Below are 21,725 nucleotides of genomic sequence, written 5' to 3'. Positions count from 1 at the left end.
TCCGTACGTGGAAGTTACGACAGTATGACGTATGTACATAATTAGTGATCGTGTGATGGTAGAATTGTAAGTATAATAACTACATCTAAGTAATTCTCGTTTAATAAATGTAATTTTAATGAATAATAACTTAAAACTGTATTTTAATTCTACGTGTTTGAGTGACATGAAAATAATAATCAAATATATTTCTCGTAATGAATATTGCAAGATTGTCTCAAAATTACGAGAATAATGCTTTTGTACCATAGTAAAAACGAACTATTATTATAATTTTATAATTAATCGTTAGTGTAATTCTCAGAATAGAATCTTGGATTTTTGCTATAATATTTTACCATTGTTTATACGGGTGAACGAACTCACGGTCTATCCGCTGTTAAGTAGTTATTGGGACCCATAGACATGAACAACGTAAATGCTGACCCGCACCTTCAGTCATGACTTCTGATTCTCGGTTCTATAGCATAACAGCTACAGAAATAGACAGAGACAGAAATAGACTGGCATCTACCCGTGCGGGCCTACCACGAGCAATAGAAGGGTGATCGACCTCACGATCGATCTGGTGGAAAGTCTTTGCTGGGACTCATCAACCTCAATACATGTTTTTGAACACTTTTATTTTATTGCTTAGATAGTTGGACGAGCTCACAGCCCACCTTATGTTAAGTGGTTACTGGAGCCCATAGACATCTACAATGTAAATGCGCCACCCATTTTGAGATATAAGTTCTAAGGTCTCAAGTATAGCTACAACGGCTGCCCTACCCTTCAAACTGAAATGCATTTACTACTTCACGGCAGAAATAGGCAGGGTTAAGGCACTTTAAGACACGGGCCTGGAATGTTGATTCTACGGTGCAACGGCTATCCCATCTTTCAAACGGATAAGTAACAAAGCTTATACTGCTCTCACATGATTCCTCTCATCATAATTTCTTCGTTCTTGAAGATAACCACTACTCTGACGCAATATGCCAATGTCAGCATCCATCGATATTTATTATTGCCCTTTTAGGCAGCCGAGCATGCGGCCAATCTGTCGCTGCCCCCATAATTTTATAAAAAAATCTTACGTTACGGACGTTTTTTCCCGGTTAGGGTACCCCTCCGCATCATCCCATAAGGAACTTCGTTCCAAAAAAACAATTTGAATTTATAAAACTTCAGTTTTCGTTCTCTCATAGTTAACCTCGGATCTCTTAAGATAAAAATTTCCAACAAATATTTGCGTAAGTATATATAAAGAAGGCCATAGATAAAAAATATATAAGTAAAAAAATAACGTTATCCGCTTAAGGTTATTAGAAGCAAAACGCCAATTGTCCGATGTTTTTTTTAAAGGAATATCAACTGCAGTGGTGTTGTTTATAAAGCTGATTTTCGTATTTCAATTAAATCATATGCGTAGATTTTAGATAGAAATTATTATTAATACAATTCCTGATTCATTCACATAAGATGCTCCACATACAAAAGTAGAACTAATGTACAACTAAAACACAAAGTGATCATGGTACATAAGGAAAAAGGTAGGTATTGACAGTAGAGAATTGGAAAGTTCAGAATCATTTCAAAGGAACATTTAAACGACTGTACCCTTTGCGATCTCCAAGTAGATGTGGGTTTTCGAAGAAATCGCGTAGAAATTTTAAACTTTGTGAGATTTGACTGGTACCTTTTAACCCACAGACATCGCAACACGAATGTGAATAGTTCAAGACATGATGGCGATGTCTCCATTCTGTATACGGCTGCTCCTCATTTTTAACCGAAACGCATGATTACTTCACAAGAACAGACCGGTTTGTAAATATCCACGGGAGCTCATGATCTACAACACTCACCTTCACCGGTGGATTCCGTCAATTGCCTTTCACAAGACCCTCCAAAGCAGACGGGCTGGCTCTTGCCGAAACATGAACACATAATGCGTCAACTATCAATCGCGCTGTTTTAAAAAAATGTTTCTTAGGTGTTTACTGACACTTAAATAATAATGTAAAATTAACAACACCTCAATTGATTGGCACTTCACAAAAAACGAGAAAATAAAGCGTACGCTCAAAAATCCAATAACTAATTTATTTATAAAATACGTCTCTAAAGTTAGTAGTGAGCGACGTGTAGCCGTCCGTGTTCTTGACGCGTCATTACATCGGCTTTTGTACATAAAACTTGCGCATTACCGCTGAAACACGGCCATTGTTAGATTTTAATTAGTAGAAAAACCCGTGTCGCTCAGTACGCGAGAGTATGAATACCATTTACTGAGGTGCCAACATGAAAATGTCATTAAGGTGCTTTTTTTTTCCTTCAAAAGTTGCCATTTCTGTAAGTCGAATTTTACTAATAAATACCTTGAATATTAATATAACCTATGTACTTATTGTAAAAATATATGAGGTATGTTAAAATGTTGTTTAAAAACTTAAGTATCCGGTGATGCCAACATAAAAATTTTTAATTATTGTTGACGAAAATAGATTGATAATAATTCGCGTACTTGTAATTACTTGTTCATACTCTGTAATCTAAACTAGACCTTAACGTGATGACACACGTCATTGTTTGGATGATATCAACTACATTCTTAATCACGTGAACTCAAATAGAACGGAAACAAAACTTATGTGTCGTAGTAAAATATTATTTCAACGTAAATGGAAAAATAATTTTCCATTTTCGAACGAAAAAAAAAATGACATGACCCAGTATACTACAAAACAAATCCTTGGAAAACGGGGTGGAAAAGCCGCGAAGATTATAACAGATGAACGAAATAAGCTTCTAAAAAAATACAAAATAATTAAAAGGGGTGGAGTTGAGCTTGAATGTTTTTTATGCAAAACAATCAGCATCCCGTTTTGGTAATGGAGGCTTGTAATTTGACGGGCTAATTGTAAAGTGGCTAATTGATGGGTGTAATTCGGAATTTTAATTTAATTCTTTTCCCGTCGATATTGATTAACCACTACAATAGCATTGACATTTTTATTAATAGCCTGGTTTTTGTGGTAGATATTGGATTGGCTATGCTCCTGGTATAGCATTGTGATAATAATTCAATTTACTCAACTCATCAATAACCGTATCATCAATAGTCCAAATCCAAATTAACGGTAGGCAGCGTCTTGGCTCTGCACCTGACATTGCAGACGTCCATTAGCGACGATAGCCACTCACCATCAGGTGGGCCGTATGCTCGTCTGTATAAAAGGGCAATAAAAATTTCTTACAAACGACCACAATTTACTGTTGTAAGTTCTTACGGTCCACCATCTCGTCGAAATCTAAGGCGAAACAATCAATGCAAGTAATGGCTTCCATTTTGGATGTTGAGACAGCTATTGACCTCTTGTCTTGGTGGGAGTCGGTCATAACTCATGATGTCAATGACCCCCAACTTAGTTAACAGTTTATCTTTTTTTATTTTATTGCTTAGATGGGTGGACAAGCTCACAGCCCACATGGTTGTTAAGTGGTTACTGGAGCCCATAGACGTCTACAACGTAAATGCGCCACCCACCTTGAGATATAAGTTCTAAGGTCTCAGTATAGTTACAACGGCTGACCCACACTTCGAACCGAAACGCATTACTGCTTCACGGCAGAAATAGGCAGGGTGGTGGTAACTACCCGTGCGGACTAGTAGACAAGAGGTCCTACCACCAGTCCAAGTTATCGGTCCCAACTAAATAAAATACCGACCTTAATGTCAAAACCAGCCATGATTTACTTATTAGACCATGGAACACATTCCATCCTATATGATGTTAACAGATTTCCAGTGAGTACTCAAGAATCGACAGCTCCGGTCCTTCATTATGAGCCTTACTGAATAAAATGTTAACGGCAAATTACGACATGTCACCTGCAGGCCTCGTCTGACAGGGGTCAGGGCGCTGCCGGACAGCTACACTAAAATAGAATTATCTCCTCAAACACAAGATTTCCTGGTACATTTGTTGGTCTTTGTAGCTAACAGTGTTATTCGTGTTAGCGATATTGCTAAAAGGTTGTCGAGTGTTTTCAGGTGAGAGTTAATCAAGCGCCAGCCAAAGGAATAGAACCACAATCCTGCTCATTTCGCAACGAGAGATCTCTTTTCATGTTTTTAAAATTTATGTTGACAATTAATTATTCATTAATATACAAAAGTTGTTTCCGATACTTTTGTTTCGCTGGTTCTCTCTTGCACTGTGGCTCTCTTCGGAAGCAGTGTTAGACAGGTGGTGTTTACTTTGAATAAAAATGTTCAATCACATTTGAATTAAATGATTTGAAATTTTAATTTGTTCCAGCTAATTTTCTTCGACGTGGTGAAACACTTTGGTTTTGATCTTATAATTTGGACTCTTTCACTGATCAAATATGATTGCTTAGCAGTTGGGATGGCAGCCCCGACCTGATAGAAACCTAAATTGTTACGTCTCAATTAATCATCAAAAAAGTGTGGCTTATCATGGTAAATATCGGCTTGACTCGATAAAAGGAAAAATATACTACCATTACTCTTGGTAGGCTAGTTGTTACCACTTCCGTTTTTTTTTATTGCGTCAAATGATTGAACAAATTTACGTCACGCCTTGTCACGCTATAGTTTGGAGAGCCATAGATATCATGAATACTATACACCTTGAAACATGAGGTGAAAGCCTTAACTTTAGTGCTTAGCAAAAATTTTCCATCAAATCAGAGCGCGCTTGTTCCTATCTAACCCTATTGCCTCATATTACTGCCTGCCGCCAGTAAAATTGTTGAAAAGCAATCTTCTTTTGGCAGGCAGCGGATTGACTCTGCCCCTGGCATGGCTGACGTCCATGAGCGACGGTAACCACTTACCATCAAGTGGGCCGTATGCTCATCACTCTACAAGAGCCATAAAAAATTGCCAATATTTCAAAGCTGTTGAGGCTTGAAGTAGTATTACCGCTGAGTTTATGAACTTCGGAGAGGGCGTAAAGACTTGGATGAACTGCGTGAAAGAGGATATATGAGAGAAGGGTTTGAGTGCAGAGATGACGTATGTTAAGCCTGAATGGAAAAGGGAACATGCTGCGCTGAACCCACATAGTTCGAGTAAGAGTCTATGAACTCCTGCGATCGCTTAAAAAAAAAACAAAAAATATCATAAACGTGATAATCTTGGTAAATATCTAAAAAGAGTTTCACCAGAAACCCTCCACCGCAGCTCGTTATCGACACCGTAAGCAGTTACGTCTCGTTAACAACGAACTCAACTTTAATAATAGATAGTCGGGAAGCTTGTAAACTTTGAGATTGTAAAGTTCCGAAGCTCCAAACTCGACTGACAAATGACTGACTCCAATAAATAGCAGCTCCTTCCAGAAATTTCGCAGGAAAACGTTGGAGTACAATATCCTCTGTTTTATATTAAGTTAATGAATTCACAAAGAGGTCGCCTGTTGTTGTTTTGTTTGAGTTCGATGAGCTTGTCTACCTAAAGCGGTTGCTGAGCTCATAGACGTAAATGCAGCGACTAACATTGAGACAAGACAAAATAAACTGATAAACGACCACAAGTTTCTTCTTCAGATTCAGATAATCTCAAAGTAAATTAATTTGTCGACGTAACTCCTTAAAAAACTATCTGTAATAACACAGATCGACACTGTTACGCCGGTAAGAGTAACGCCATCTATCGCTGAATAGGCGAACGAATATCGAAGGATCTAATAGCACCTAGAACGCTCGAGAAGTACAATGCCATCTATTGTCAGATAGTGGAAACACAATTATCTACTATAAAAGCATTGCAGAGATGGCACGCAGTCAGTAATCAAAACCACTCGAAGCGAAACAGCGAACGGATCACCTGAAGTGAAGCGGAAGAAGTGAATTGAGAATTTTAAACTGTTTGTGAAGTGTTTTAAGTGTTCTAAGTGTTAACTTGTAATTCGGTAGAATTTTTATTTATCCCGAACCCCAGCGCGTAACAATACGAATTCAACGTACAGTTTCCTTTACCCATTCAAATATGAAGCTACACCACAATGCCTTGAGGCAATGAAAAATTCGCACACGTACCCGCCTCCATTCAGAATTCAGTTGATGGTCCAATCCACTCGTTGCATACACGTGTTCAACATTCGCACGGCATCTCCAAGTGGCATGCCTTGTATGACATTGATATGAATTGAGTTTGGAAAATATGTTTCCGGATAGATAGAGTGAATAGGGAGATTATACGGTTGCAGCAACTAGTATGTCCCATATCGTGAATTATAAGGCCCACCAACAGAAATTCCTAAGTGAGGTCAAAATACATTATAATATATTGTGCGCCTAAAGCATTCCTTATTCTGTTTGTCGTGAAGCCGCTATGCTCAGAGATCGGAATCTCACTTCCTATAATCGTGACATGAAGGCAATACTCTCATTGTGATATTTATAATAGTCATTTTTAACACCATATAGGCCATTTTCTCCTCTAACTGTTGCTTACGAAAAATAGACTCGTAAAACGCGTTGTACGTCACATAAATTCGACAAAAATATTTCACATTACATTTCTCAGTTTTATAGTCAATTCTAAACACAATTCAAGACTGGCAGATTTAACAACTTGACAGGTTCGCATCAGGACTTTTGACAAGTTTCCTCCGAGAAATTCAAGTCGTAAACTGGTCGTAGTAAGCAAAAGATAAAATGAAGAGATTTTGTGTTTAAAATACTTTAAAATTGGTTCTTTTTTTTCTTTATTTATAAGTAAACTAAATCCCAATCCACTTAGTATTAGTATTATGGAACCAATAAACATTACAAAGTTCATTCTCCCTTTTTTCCCCTTATTTCTTTCATCTTCGTTATCAGGTCAATCAAGCACGGCTTAAGTATTAACCTTGTATTAACCCAAATCTTAGTAGGATAGGAAGGAAGGTAGAATTGAAAAGAAGAGAAGCAGTTTGGACGAAAATTACTGTAAGGCCAGGAAGACATTTGACATTTCAACCTTGGTTATATGAAGGAAATTTAGTATTTCCAGCTAAAAAAGGTGGGGTTCACATTTCACATCCGTAATACCGAGAAAGTCTCTTCAATGTTAAGTCTGTGGCCATAAATATGCTTAAATAACTAGTCAACCACGTTCATGTCCTTGAAATAACCAGGATCTACTTTATTCCTTTATGCCTTTATACTGTATTTAAGGGTCTCAAAATAATTGACTAACCACTACAGTCGCTTTTTTTTCCTAAAGCATAAATTCTCGTAATCGTCTCAAAAGTTTATCAGATGAAAGATGATTAAAGGAAGGTGCCTTTTTACATTTGAAAAGATTCCCTATAAAAAAGCAGAAAAGTGGTGAGCTGAATGAAAAACGTTTATTAATATCCGTAACGGATTACGGTGCTCACTGCCGCGGTTTGTAATTGAATGCGAACGATTTCAATATTAAGTATACGTATAGCGATTGATGCGTATCTTAACTTCCGTAGAAATGGGAAGCCAAGATGACTTTACGATTCCATTTATTTATGATTACGATTGTTCCCAGAAAAACAGAATGAAATACAACCATCATGTAGATATTTTGGTAAACCACGTAAGCCTTTATTTGAAGCGACACTTCTGCGTTCATATTGCGCGTTAAGTATCAGAATAAATTGATCGTCATCGCCACATATGCTTATGTCTTACTATACTCGTATTTTTTTATTACTAACATGGTCATCCTGATGCTATAGTGGTTACCGTAATCTTGTTTTTTCCCCTAATTAAGCTGATAGCCTTGAGAAGCTATTTTAGCGTAACCTTAACTAGTAGGTGAGCTCACGGGGCTCAAACCGAGTGATGCTTACACTGACCCTAGCAAGAGCAGTGGCTTCGCAGAATCTACCATCGCATCGGAAACCCGACCCACTGAGAAGATCCAGCGAGAAACTCAGTGGGTTGTATCTCGAGCCCTTCGTCGCAAGCACGGGTTCGACGAGGACGGTGACCGGAACCGTAATCCATAGACACCACAAAATGTACACCATCACCCAGTTTGAGACAAGAGGTCTAAGGCTCAATTGTATAACTGACCGTCTGCTAATAAGCCCACAGTTGGATGTTTACAACAGTTAACCCAATGCCCAAAACAGATACCCGTGCGAGGTCACATGAACTCCTAACGCCAGTAGAAATATATTATAATATGTAATACACTGCTGTCGTTTATACACATGCACAGAGCTCAGCTCTTAGGTACTTTCCTTCTGTAGCTGCTGTAGACTCAATAGTCTTGCTGCGTTCTCTTAAAGTCAATAAAGTCAGATCCTTCATGAAAAACAACCCAAAGTTAAACTATTATTGCTATTAAAATTATTATTGCTATTAAATCGTAATCAGATTTTTATAGCATCATTATTACAACACGTAATAAATCAGCAGGGTCTTATCTGTGACGCAAGCAAGGAAACTTGCGTCGTTTGAATACGACCGCAATGTGAGATTGTCCTTTCCCAAATCCTATTAAATCATTGATTTGATTTTATAAATTGACTAGCGACCCGCCCTCGCTTCGCTTCGGAAACATTAAAACACACATGAAACCAAAAAAAAAAAAAAAATTAAAAAGTAGCCTATGTTCATCAGGGACAATGGTCGGCTTCTAATGGAAAAAGAATTTTTCAAATCGGTCCAGTAGTTTCGGAGCCTATTCGAAACAAACAAAAAAAACAATTTCCTCTTATAATATTAGTATAGATTAATAAATTGATTAAATGGTAAATAAGTGCTTTTTAGCCATCTAATGTACTCTAAGCAAGGTCCTCACCAGCCTGATATTAATGGCTCCTTCTTGAGACACCACCACATGATATTACTCCTCAACTTTTAATGTCTCTGTCTAATTAGAAAAAACGACTAGGACTCTGAAATGCTTCGCTTTGCGGAAAAAAGTAGGCAGGGCCATAATGCCAGCATAGGTGGACCTACCACATGCCTTACGACCTGTACTCTACATTGAAATTGGGGAAAGAGCTGAAAGATTCAAACCAATAGTGGCAATCGGGAAGATTAGATTGTATACCCACCATCCGCTAGGATCATTTATTTCAAAAATTAACAGTTTCATCATCATTCTCCTGCCCTTCTTCCAGTCACCTGGGATCGGCGCAGCATGTTTTCTCCTTCCATACTTCTTTGGGAAGGCTTAAACGACAAAGGGAAGATTTTCCACCGAGCGGGTGATATTGCTCGGTAGACCGACGGTCCAAATGTTTTTGTTCGGAACTGTATATATGCGAGCTTATCTTGAAAATGTCGTAAGCGAGACTCAGGCATCTGTCAAATATATTGCGTTGTATGATATCTACCGCCACACTCCTCTATCATATACAATTTCTTCGCTCACTCCCCTCCAACACATATCGTCTTGCACGCAATCCATCCCTTTCTCCTTAGGTCTACGTCTTCCTCTAAAGCCTTCTAAAGATTAACAGTTTAACAGAAGTAGAACATTTTACAAGAACCGCACACCCCAATACTCAGAACCTCGTTAATACCGAACACACGTCGAACATAAAATACATCGAAATATGACGTCATGTCTATGTAAATGCTCAACGAGCGAGCACCTCTGCTGCAGTTCTTGCATTATTGAGCGCTGCGACACCTGGTCGTTTCGAAATTTTTATTTTACCTGCGCTTCCACGATGACGTGTCTCTTAAAACTGTACAGGGTTTTAGTGGTGAACTCTGCCGGGCACGTACGGGTTGTGGTTATGAAAATTTTCATAGCGCATTTTCAAGTGAAATATATATTTCGTTGGTACTAAATCATGAGGCGCTTTAGGTTCGGTTTCTGTTTGAATTTTCCATGTGTATTTCTTAATCCTTTAAGTAAAGCCTCGTGATGAACAGCTCTTGCCCACGAAAAGCTGAAAGACGTTAACCAAAAAGGCTCCAAAAGACCTTACTAATCGGCTAAAATAGCCAGAACTTGAACGTTCATGGCCTAAGAGTATTGTTATACGGCTGGGGTTCGGGATAAATAAAACTTCCACCTAAGTACAAAATGAAACCCCATCTAACACTTAAAACATTTACAGAGCACTTTACAATTCGCAATTCACTTCTTCCGCTTCGCTTCGGGTGATCCGTTCACAGTTTCGCTTCGAGTAGAACCGATTACTATCATCTCTGAAACGCTTTTATGGTCGACACGACAATTCTACAATTATCGAGAACCTTCCCGGCAAGAGTAGTCGTTTCGATGTGTGTTTCCGCTAATTGATAATAAATGGCGTTACACTTCTCGAGCGCTCTCGATATTACTAGTGCTTTTTGATATTCGTTTCTACCTATCGACGACAGATGGCGTTACTCTGACCAGCGTAACAGTATTCATATCGAGTGGTTGTGCTTGGCTTAAATTCAAATAATAGCTTGACAATGTGGGCTGAGCAGAACTGGTCATTATGGCAGACCTTGGGGGAGCCCTATGTCCACAGAGGACGTCTGTGGGCTGATGATGATGATGAAATGTAAATAAAACAAAAAAAGCATAAACCGTAAGTGAAACATAGAAAATACCATAAAAAGAAAGTCAGTATAGTGAACATTAATATCTATAGTAAGTCTTTATTGCGGCTAGAGCGTAGACTCATAACCCACCTGGTATTATGTGGTTAATGGGGCCTAAAGACATCAACAAGGCGAATAGAGCCACTCAATTTAAAATGTCAGATCAATTTCTCTTAGTTTATTGGTTTGCTGGGAATTCTTATTGAATTACTGCTTCCTAGCCGAAATAGTCGGATGATAATTAGCCTGCGGCCTCCCAACACCAGAAATACACAAATTATAATTTTTACGGAACCGATTTTTATTCATTCATCGTGAAAGACTATAAGCGTTAATTACGAAACGCGATTCAAGGTTTCAAAAGACGGCTTCGGCTGGAATATGCTTCGAAATAGTTACACGTTTTTACAAAGCCGTATGAAAATTCAAGCCCCCAATCCTGGTGTCACACGTCACCGACACACATGTCCCTTGAATATCAGAGAGCCACAAAAGAACACTGAACCTTTGCAGTACCCGGCGGCTGATCGTGCATTAACACTACTCACAAAATATCGGTGAACAAAGTTATTTATTTCATGTCATAAAACAGAGGAAACATTCTTAAATACGAAAGTGAACTAATAATATTTTTTATCCTGTCCTTTATTTTATCCTGTCTATCTCGGTTAGGATATTAGATCCTTGACGTATTGCACAAACAAAGTTAATCCAACCACTTGAGGGTCACGTTAAATATACTTATTATAAGATAAATTAAGATACTTATTACACATTATATTTAAAAAAAAAATCAAGACACAGCAAACGTTCGTGCTTGTTCTTATCGTTTCAATCGTGGCAGACTATTCGTGATCATTACGTGGTCATGGGGGGTAGATATGACGCGTCTTACCACATGTCTCCCGCCTCGCGGTCAATCTGTTGCACTCATTTAAGGGACCTCCGACTGCAGTACTGATAAGGTATGACCATCGCTTTGAAAACTACGGAACGGCCTTGACCGTCTCCCTTCCTTGCACGACAAGGTACTCCACGGGCGGTTATCTCGTCGTGAAACGCATCCGAAAAGCTACCATCCTAGCCTGTACTGATGAAAAACAGACGCTGTTTCATGCCGAAGTTCATGAAGCTTAAAAATGTAACATACCAAGCTAGTAAAAGCGTGGTAATTACGTCAACTGCACCCTGCTACTGAAAGGTAGCACCGTCCTATCAACATTAGTAACATAACATCAACCATTCCTGCTTGAAAGTTAGCCGTTATACTATACAATATTTTTTTTTCTTTTTATTGCTTAGATGGGTGGACGAGCTCACAGCCCACCTGGTGTTAAGTGGTTACTGGAGCCCATAGACATCTACAACGTAAATGCGCCACACACCTTGAGATACAAGTTCTAAAGGTCTCAGTATAGTTACAACGGCTACCCGACCCTTCAAACCGAAACGCATTACTACTTCACGGCATAAATAAGCAGGGTGGATCACCGGACTCAGAAGGGGTCCTACCATCAGTAAAAAAGACATCGGCCTCATTCCTCATTCATTTTGTAATGTCTCTGGGCTTCTGTAACCAACAATATACCGGGTTCGTGAATTTGTTCACCTGTCTATACAAATAAAAAACGAAACTTAAACACAACCTGTAAAGGTAATTTTTTTGTTTGGAAAAATAACAAACACGAAAAATACAAAGAACACGCTAAACAAATTAATAAAAACCTATCAAACTATAAATTTAAACGCCCCGAGAACTAATAAAAAGTAATTGAAATTCAAGCATCGAAACCCAATGAAACATTTCAAACGAAATTTACGGTTTATATTGTTCATTTAAAATATAAGATCACGTAAAATAACATGGAGCCTGCAAATTTAGCCGTGGGCTGGCGCCTTTCATACCTTCACTCAATGTCAGACGCAAGCGAATAAAGGGAATAAATCATAGGGCGCTCGTAAACCTTTTGTACAGTAGTGATGCGACGCTTTGTGACGTCAAAGCTACTAGCTAATGTTAAACCCAATTACCCTATTTTGAAACTAATTTACATGATGGTTCTGGTGATTTGATTCGATAATTGCACTCTTTTTAATTATTATTTTATACACAGCTGAGCTGATTTTATTTGTCAAGTAGTATATAGGGAAAGTATATTAAGAAGTGTGAGATTAGCCCCAGTGACTTCAAAATTAAAGACCGGTCGGTTAGCGTGGTATGCGTAGAGAGGAGATGCATGTAACTAGGAGATGTATGGAAATAGGAGTGCAAGGTAATGGTCGACCGAAGAAGACGTGGATGGAGTATGTGAATGGCGATATGAGAGAAAGAGGGTGAGTGTTAAGATGACGGCTGACAGAGGAGAATGAAAAAAAAAAACAATTGCTGCACCAGCCCCCTAGGGGTGTAGCCTTGGGGTAAGCTCAATGAATCGGTTTTGTTTAATCGGTTCCGTGGCTAATTGGGCAAATGTTTTTGGAATAGATGAAATTTTAATTGTAGTATTGCCAACTAAAGTTGTTCCATTTTTTTACATTTATAAACACGAGACTTACTTGGTAAGATTCTTTACACATTGAAATTCAATATCGCTCATGATGTAATACCGTTTATTACGTAATTACAAACTATAAGCTCTTCAAAAAAGTTACGAAGGTCTCATTAAGTGTGGAATACCAGTTGAATCAAGCCATATTTTGCTGTAACTATCGCTAAGTGTGGATATGACACACATCCAACAACTATTTACACGGCATTTATCATATGACCGATCAAGTCAAAGGCAAAGAGCCATCTTAAAAATTCTAAAACATCCTGAGGAATGCGATGAACCAAGTTTTATGGCGAAAGTGTGTCAGTTACAATCGACTCGACCAAGAAGAAGAAACAAACACATATCCTGATGCTTTATACTATTGCAATATTAAATGACAATATTTGATTCACAGCACAAGCTACTAAATTACAGTATCGCTGCTCCGGTATCCTCAATCCCGAACACCCGCGTCCTTGCGACACATTAAGATTTTGATTTTGCTTTAATACAAGCCGAATTCTTACCCTAAAGATTTTTACCCAAGTGTGAACCTGTTGTGGAGTAAGATTGCTATTGGATTCTAATGAAATTTAAACTCAAATTTGGTGCTGAGCAACCATAATCACAGTTTGCAGCTTCGAGCATTTACCATCTGTGGCTGTATCTATTACATTGCTGTATTTATGCGCTTGACAGAAATATCGTGTCGTGTCTGCATTTGCGTTGCGCTTTTTTTTAAGAAGAAAGGATTACTGGTGTCCCCGAGGTCTTTAAAGTTTCACCAGGACAGGTGAGTGAGCAAGGGCGCAGCCAGGAGTGATCGAATTTACTTACAGCTACCCGAGCGACTCCCAAAAGAGACCTTTTTTCCGACAGGGGGCTGAGCCTCATGTAAGGCTTCCGCGCCTAGGGTGCGCGCGGGGTATGTAGGACTTGACAGTCTGCAGGTGTTCAGAACAGACCGCGGGTTCAAGGATGTTTAAGGGCCCTACCCACCAAACGACTCCCCTATGCACTCTCTCACCCGACGTCCGATCTCCACCTAATCTCTAAAAGAGATCTAAGAACTCAAGAGCAGCTGTCTCCCGAATTAATCTACTACCGGATCGGAACCGCGACCCGCTTATAAGATCTGGTGAGAAACTCAGCGGGCTGATTACGTTGCGCATTGACGACACAATCTCGCAAGGCAACTGTCAGTTGACTGTCAGTGCGGTTAAGCCGTATTGCTAATACTGTCGGTATGTCATCCTGTCCTTTTAATCCGACGGACTGCGATACGAAGCAACATAATCCACGATTTGAATTATGAACTAAAAATCTGAGAGTATAAATGTCTAAGCCTGATACACATGAGAGATACAGATTTTAGCACATTTGAGGCTTTGGTTCTATATATCAAGACAGCTGAACGTGTTTCCTTGAATGAAATCGGTGGATAATATATGGTATAGTACAATATGTGTCGTGAGAGAGCTATCAAACTCTTATTTCTACTTTACGAATTGACGAGTACAACAGCAGTATTTTTTTATTGCTTAGATTGGTGAAGTAGCTCACGGCCCACCTAGTATTAAGTGGCTACCGAAGCCTATAGACATCTACAACGTAAATGATGTCACCCACTTTAAGACATGAGTTTAATAAAAGGTCTCAGTTTTAGTAACAATAGAACGGCTGCCTTCAAACCGAAACGCATTACTGCTTCACGACAGAAATAAGATTATCGAAATTAAAATTTTGCGGGTTTCATTTTTATTACACGACGTTATTCCTTCACCGTGGAAGTCAATCATGAACATTTGTTAAGTACGTATTTCATTAAAAAAATTGGTATCCGCCTGCGGGATTCGAATACCATTACTAGATACGAATGCACCGAGCGTATTATCCTTTAGGCTATGACATCTACAAAAACATAGATACATTCGTATTTCTAACCCAGTAATCGTCTTCATTGTACACAGATTTCCCTTTAAACCAAAATAATATCAATACAACGTAATGCATATATAACGAACCTAAAAATTATGTAAACAATTATTCGCCATTCCCGGTACGTGGCGTGGTACGCTAAATTATGTCAGGACGGACAATACAGGCGGATTAGAGAGCGCGTTGTAGCGAAACTGATGAACGCCCATTGTTTTAACGTACAATTCGCGACAACTGATAATTATGTTTAATAATTGTGTGTGCTATTAGTCATTAATGTGTGTTACGTATTACGGGACTGTCCCGTTTGAGCTGTTAATTAGGACGAGACATTTCACAAAATGGCACTATGATTCCGGCCTCTTTGGACGGCTATCACTTGATTTGTATTACTACCCCGGCTCCTCCGGGTTCTGCGTCAGGATAAGGATCGGACGGTCTTGTCAAAAGGACGAATTGGTTGTTTAGTGTGTTCAATCCATGCTTAGTAACTAACAGCTCTAAGACAGACTGACCCGGTAGTGCAGTAGCTAGCGACCCCAGGGTCGTGGGTTCGATTCCCACGTCGGGCAATCATTCGTGTAATGAACAGTTTTGTTTGCTCTTTTACTGGGTGTTTACTATCTATATAATATGTATTTAAACGTATATAAGTATGTATGTCAGTTTCCGGTAGCCATAACACAGGAAATCCTAATTTGATCAGATGACAATGCGTGATTCCGGCCCCAAGTTATTATATTATACTTATAAAAAATGATCCACTGATTCGATTTATCAATTAATCAAAATTTTAATTGCATTAATAAATTGGGATGTTCTAGATCCACGTGGTTTCCTTCCACTATTCAACTTTCTATAGTAAAAGGTACTCAAATTCTAAATAATTTTAAAGAATAATTATGTTACTTTAAAGGACCTGGAATTGAGACCTTCTGTCTTCAACTAAGTAAATATTGTTAATTAAACAATTATACACACTTCAATAGTAAACCGAACTAAAAATGAAATATAATCCATATCTTTCATCCCGCATCCCCTGATCAATTATTGGGCCAAAATAATAAAATCAAGTATATTATCGTCGAATGAATATGTTAGAGGAAGTCTGAAAGTGGTACCTGTGACAGAGAAACTGAGGAGTGCGCGTTTGGGATGGTATGGACATGTGATGAGACGAAATGAAAATGAGGTTGGTAAGAGAGTGTTAACTATGAATGTGGAAGATATAGAGGAAGAGGTAGACCTAAGAAGAAATGGATGGATTGTGTGAAAGACGATATGGGTAAGAGGGGAGTGAGCGAAGAAATGGTATATGATAGAAGAGTATGGAAGGAGAAACATGTTGCGCCGACCCAGGTGACTGGGAGAAGGGCAGGATAATGATGATGATATCGTCGATTTTTGATATGTGTGCGAACTTTTCAAGTTAATCGAAGATTCCAAAGTTGGTGAAAATTACATTTAAAAATTCTGTCACATTTATACGAATAGATACAGGCTGAGCTAGTAAAAGCGTGTGAAAGAAATAGAATGATTGTTTGTTCGTCTAATACTAATTCTGGCATGTTCGGTGAATCTACGTTTTTTATTACTTAGATAAATGAACGAGCTCACGGCTCACCTTGCGTTAGAGGTTACCGGAGCCCATAGACATCTACAACGTATACGCCGCCACCCACCTTGAGACATGGTTTCTAAGGTCTCACATTTTTCATAGTACATCGACTGCCGTCCATCAAACCGAAACGCATTACTGCTTCGCGGCAGAAATAGGCAGGGTGGTGGTATTTACCCGTGCGGGCTCACAAGACATCCTATCACCAATAATTACGCAAATTATAATTTTGCGGGCTAACTTTCTGCTACAAGCTACCTCAAGTTACAAACCATAGTCTAACAAAAAAAAAACTAAATCTGATAAATTTTTGACCCAAATCCTCATGAACAATCAATTCTTGTTTTAAAGCATTACTTGTTTGTTTTTTAAAAAATAATAATTATATTTTATATTATTTTAGTTTCTCGCGTCCACTAAAACTACCAAGTTGACAATTTATTCATAAAATTTAAAACCGAAAACTGAACTTATATTATTAAAATCATCTAATGATGCTTTAAGCCGTTGACAATAAATATTAAATAATGCAAGCTTTTAAAATCACTAGAGTGTTACAGTTCTCAGCGAGGGCACCGCTTCGTGTTCCGGTAAACATGTTTTGCTGGCATTACGATACAGAGATCACTGACGCTGCGGACTTGAGAGATTTTTGGAAGATTTCGCCAATAACTATACAATAACAATACGTACTCAAAAATTGTTCATGATTGACTTCCACGGTGAAGGAATAACATCGTGTGATAAAAATGAAACCCGCAAAATTATAATTTGCCTAATTACTGGTGGTAGGACCTCTTGTGAATCCGCACGGGTAGGTACCACCACTCTGCCTATTTCTGCCGTGAAGCAGTAATGCGTTTCGGTTTGAAGGGTGGGGCAGCCGTTTTAACTATACTTGCGACCTTAGAACTTATATCTCAAGGTGGGTGGCGCATTTACGTTGTAGATGTCTATGGGCTCCAGTAACCACTTAACACCAGGCGGGCTGTGAGCTCGTCAACCCATCTAAGCAATCTAAAAAATTATATTTTTACAAAAAAAACTACTTCTGAAGTGGTGGATAATGCTAAACATAAAATCTCAGCAGCCTCGACCTAAACTGCAAATTCTGAACGCATTTCTGGAACGCATTCAGCTACTACAAACTTCATTTTAAAATAAACAAATTCAAGGACACCTAACATTGCAATCATAATTACTATTAATGCTAAAAGTCTCAAGTTCACACACGTAGTGGCCGAACCGCCTTCGGATGCAGGAAGGCGGATCTCGAAGGAGCACATTAATCACACGGAGACAAAGGGCGCCGCTACATTGTTACGTGCCAACCGCTATTTCATCTCGCCAACGGCTGTACGTGAGACAACAACTCGAAAACATTTCTTAGACACGTAATGTCGTGTATCATTTTTCGACTTTTGACAGTTGACAGCGCTGACGAAACGTTATGCGTCATTTTTTTTTTTAAATTTAAACCCCATGATTTAATTTTATCTAAGGACCTTTTCATTAAGGCGTCCGAGCATATCCATCTCTTGGATATTACCTCCCGCAGAAGACTATCCTAGAAGCACGTTAGAAGAACGACATATTAAAGCGCTCTACACAGTGCAATTATGAAAGAAAATGATGCGTCATCTCCAACAGTTTCCCAGAACATTCCTCAGGGAATATAGAGAGCCTAGAAAGACCCAAAATCCCATTTAAGACTGAGAGATAAAAGTGTTTTTTTATCGCATATATAGTCAAACAGTTCACAATCCATGTGATGTAAAGTATCCCATAGACACCGTATGAATGATGGCATCCACCTTCCGAAATGAGATAGAAATATCAATGGTATTGTAAGCGGTGCTCTTTAAACATTAATTAAATACGTACTCAACAAATGTTCACGATTGACTTCCACGGTGAAGGAATAACATCGTGTAATAAAAATCAAACCTGCAAAATTATAATTTGCGTAATCACAGGTGGTAGGACCTCTTGTGAGTCCGCGCGGATGGGTACCACCGCCCTGCCTATTTCTGCCGTGAAGCAGTAATGCGTTTCGGTTTGAAGAGTGGGGCAGCCGTTGTAACTATACTTGAGACCTTAGAACTTATATCTCAAGGTGGGTGGCGCATTTATGTTGTGGATGTCTATGGGCTCCAGTAACCACTTAACACCAGGTAGGCTGTGAGCTCGTCCACCCACCCAACTAAGCAATAAAAAAAAACCGAGATCATTTACCGCATCGCGACAAAAATAAGCAAAGTAATTGTACCTGCCTCTATGAGCCATGAACCACATCACCAAACCAGTAATCACTGGTTAGAGATCGCAACACACCATGACACTGAGAGATATAGCGTGTTTACCAGTGAATATATTTACTTAATTTACCACGGGAGCGGACGGAATGGTCCTATACCAGGTCGAAACTATAGAGCCCAAACATATTTTACGTCGGCGACTGTTACTTTTATATCAAATAGAAAACCGCAGTATATACTTAAAAATAACTAGCGACCCGCCCTCGCTTCGCTTCGGAAACATGAAACCAAAAAAAAAAAAAAAAAAATTAAAAAAGTAGCCTATGTTCATCAGGGACAATGTCGGCTTCTAATGGAAAAAGAATTTTTCAAATCGGTCCAGTAGTTTCAGAGCCTATTCGAAACAAACAAACAAACAATCTTTCCTCTTTATAATATTAGTATAGATGAATAAAGCGATGAAGACTTTAAGATACCTTAATACCCTATCTTGAAAGTCCTGAAACTAAGTGATATAAAAGGGAGATAGCTATAGTTTATTGGATAAATATTGCAGAGATAAAGGCTCTGTGTTAAAAAGAGTGACGGCATTCAGAGTGCGGCACTTTTTACCGCCAATTCGTGCTCAACTAGCGGTACCGTGAGTTACAGTATATAACAATAACCAAGTTAATCCTTCGACCTATATACGTCTTAACTCCAGCGATTTTGCCGAAAACCATTTGCCTATACCAAGTTAATTTGCAAACAAAACCAAGAAATAATTAAGCGTGCAACTATTCGTGTGTAATTATCTAGCGCAAGTTACGTTACCGAACTTAGATTACCATGAATATAGTGTTTCCGAACTTATGATCAATCGATTTTACCTCCACGAGCGAGGGCTGCCAATCCACTAGAATTATACGTAAAGTTACTTCGTTTTAATTATTGGTCACACCGATACCTTTTTTAAATTCATTTCTCTATGAAAATTAATAACGGAAGAGACTTTATAGTGAAAATGCAGTGTTGAGGTGTGTTTTGTTCCATTCCATTGTTTTAATGTTATTGGTTTCATAATTCATCGTTTAGTATATCTTTTTATTGGTTAGATGGGTGGACGAGCTCACAGCCCACCTGGTGTTAAGTGGTTACTGGAGCCCATAGACATCCACAACGTAAATGCCCCACCCACCTTGGTAATCATACCATATGATATCTATATGTTAATACGTGAAAGAAAAACTTTTTACCCCTTTTTACGAAAATTTCGCAGTCAAAGGAGTATGAAATTTCCCATACTAATAGAAAATATAGAGAAGAAGTGCAGAATGTTAATTTTTTTTACTTATGCATAAAAATACATTAAATCAATTAAAAAAACATTACACACATTACCATGTATTTGACACACACGCAAGCATATTTTTGTTTATTATCAAACAATCTGTGGTCTGTGGTCAAATTGAGAATAGATTAATATTGTTAGTTTTTATTAATATTTGTCTAAAGTGTAGTCTTGACGAAATCTGTGATTATATGTAGAAGTATAATAGTCTTTGACAATAGAACCATAATACTGTACAAGCTTATAATTTCAATTAATTATAGTCGAGTTTCAACTACCAGGGGACCACTAGTAAGTATCAAAACCACAAGACATTGCTTATCGGGTTTGTTCAAAAGGTCTTATTTAAGTCTTATAAAATCTTCCCATTTTATTGGTGATTATTATTACAGCTAACACAGATTAAAAGGTCGAGTTACCTCAGGGCTTACTGGTGGTAGGACCTCTTGTGAGTCCGCACGGGTAGGTACCACCGCCCTGCCTATTTCTGCCGTGAAGCAGTAATGTGTTTCGGTTTGAAGGGTGGGGTAGCCGTTGTAACTATACTGAGACCTTAGAACTTATATCTCAAGGTGAGTGGCGCATTTACGTTGTGGATGTGTATGGGCTCCAGTAACCACTTAACACCAGGTGGGCTGTGAGCTCGTCCACCCATCTAAGCAATAAAAAAAGGCTTAAAAAAACCTTCTAAATCAATGAATACGAATGTTTAACCTTAATCATCTCATTTCATTTAATTTCATCCCAGTTGATTAATGTCTCAAATTAATCATCTTCACTTCACTCCATATATTATTATTAAAAAATTTAAATAAGACATGACCTAAAGGTCTTCGTTACCAGGTCAAAAAATCCCTTAAAAAACATATTTTCAGTTCGAAATACTGTATAATTATATATTTGAATATCTTGTTGGTGTTGTTCACTTAAACTCTTGTCTTGTTCACTTAACTTTTCGTTTTAGGAAAGTACGATGATAGTTTGCGGGGCTTTATGTTTGGGAAAGCCTGATCCACGCCGATAACATTTTTATAACAAATCTAAAACCTTCATGTCTTATATCCCTCCAGGCAGAAAACTTGGAAAATCGCCGGCATCCGATCCCTGTGCTCTGTCAATAATTGATAATGGATGACGTCATTATGTCAGTCGGTGATTGATTGAAGGTTCCGATGCCATAGCTCGCGGCCCCCCTCCCACGAATTCGGGGGAGTATTTAAAAGTAGTTTTTTACGAATATTTTTGGTAGCATCGAAATTTCTTGCAATTGTGCTTATGTTACGAGACGTATAGAGATAAATAGATTGTTTCCACCACCAACATTTCTAGATTTAAACCCTTGTATTCGAAGGTTCAAACTTGTTGTTGAAGGTTGTAACTATACTTGAGACCTTAGAACTTATATCACAAGGTGAGTGGCGCATTTACGTTGCGGATGCCTATGGGCTCCAGTAACCACTTAGCACCAGGTGGGCTGTGAGCTCGTCCAACCATCTAAGCAATAAAAAAAT

At 38.5% G+C, this 21,725-nt stretch overlaps 1 protein-coding gene across 11 annotated transcripts in view; it reads right to left on the bottom strand.

Annotated features, from left to right (window-relative positions):
- The window catches only part of mmd (disintegrin and metalloproteinase domain-containing protein mind-meld), a 937,314-nt gene that overhangs the window by 883,776 nt on the left and 31,813 nt on the right, over window positions 1-21,725 (bottom strand). For 2 of the 11 annotated variants that reach the window (XR_016323709.1, XM_089730668.1), the window contains exon 1: window positions 1,851-1,981. The exons of 1 other annotated variant lie outside the window; for it this stretch is intronic. Coding sequence is in view for 9 of the 10 variants with exons in the window: in XM_089730668.1 (XP_089586794.1) it covers window positions 1,851-1,932 (82 nt within the window). In the remaining variant the exon portion in view is untranslated. Of the gene's footprint in view, window positions 1-1,850; window positions 2,195-21,725 lie in introns of those variants that run through there. 8 more of the 11 variants (XM_089730676.1, XM_089730673.1, XM_089730671.1 and 5 more) reach the window with 7 other exon arrangements.

This window comes from Bombyx mandarina, chromosome 10 (genome assembly GCF_030267445.1).
Source record: "Bombyx mandarina strain Sakado chromosome 10, ASM3026744v2".
Taxonomy (NCBI): domain Eukaryota; kingdom Metazoa; phylum Arthropoda; class Insecta; order Lepidoptera; family Bombycidae; genus Bombyx; species Bombyx mandarina.
Note: the sequence above shows the minus strand (reverse complement) of the source record. Positions and strands in the feature narration are given on the sequence as shown.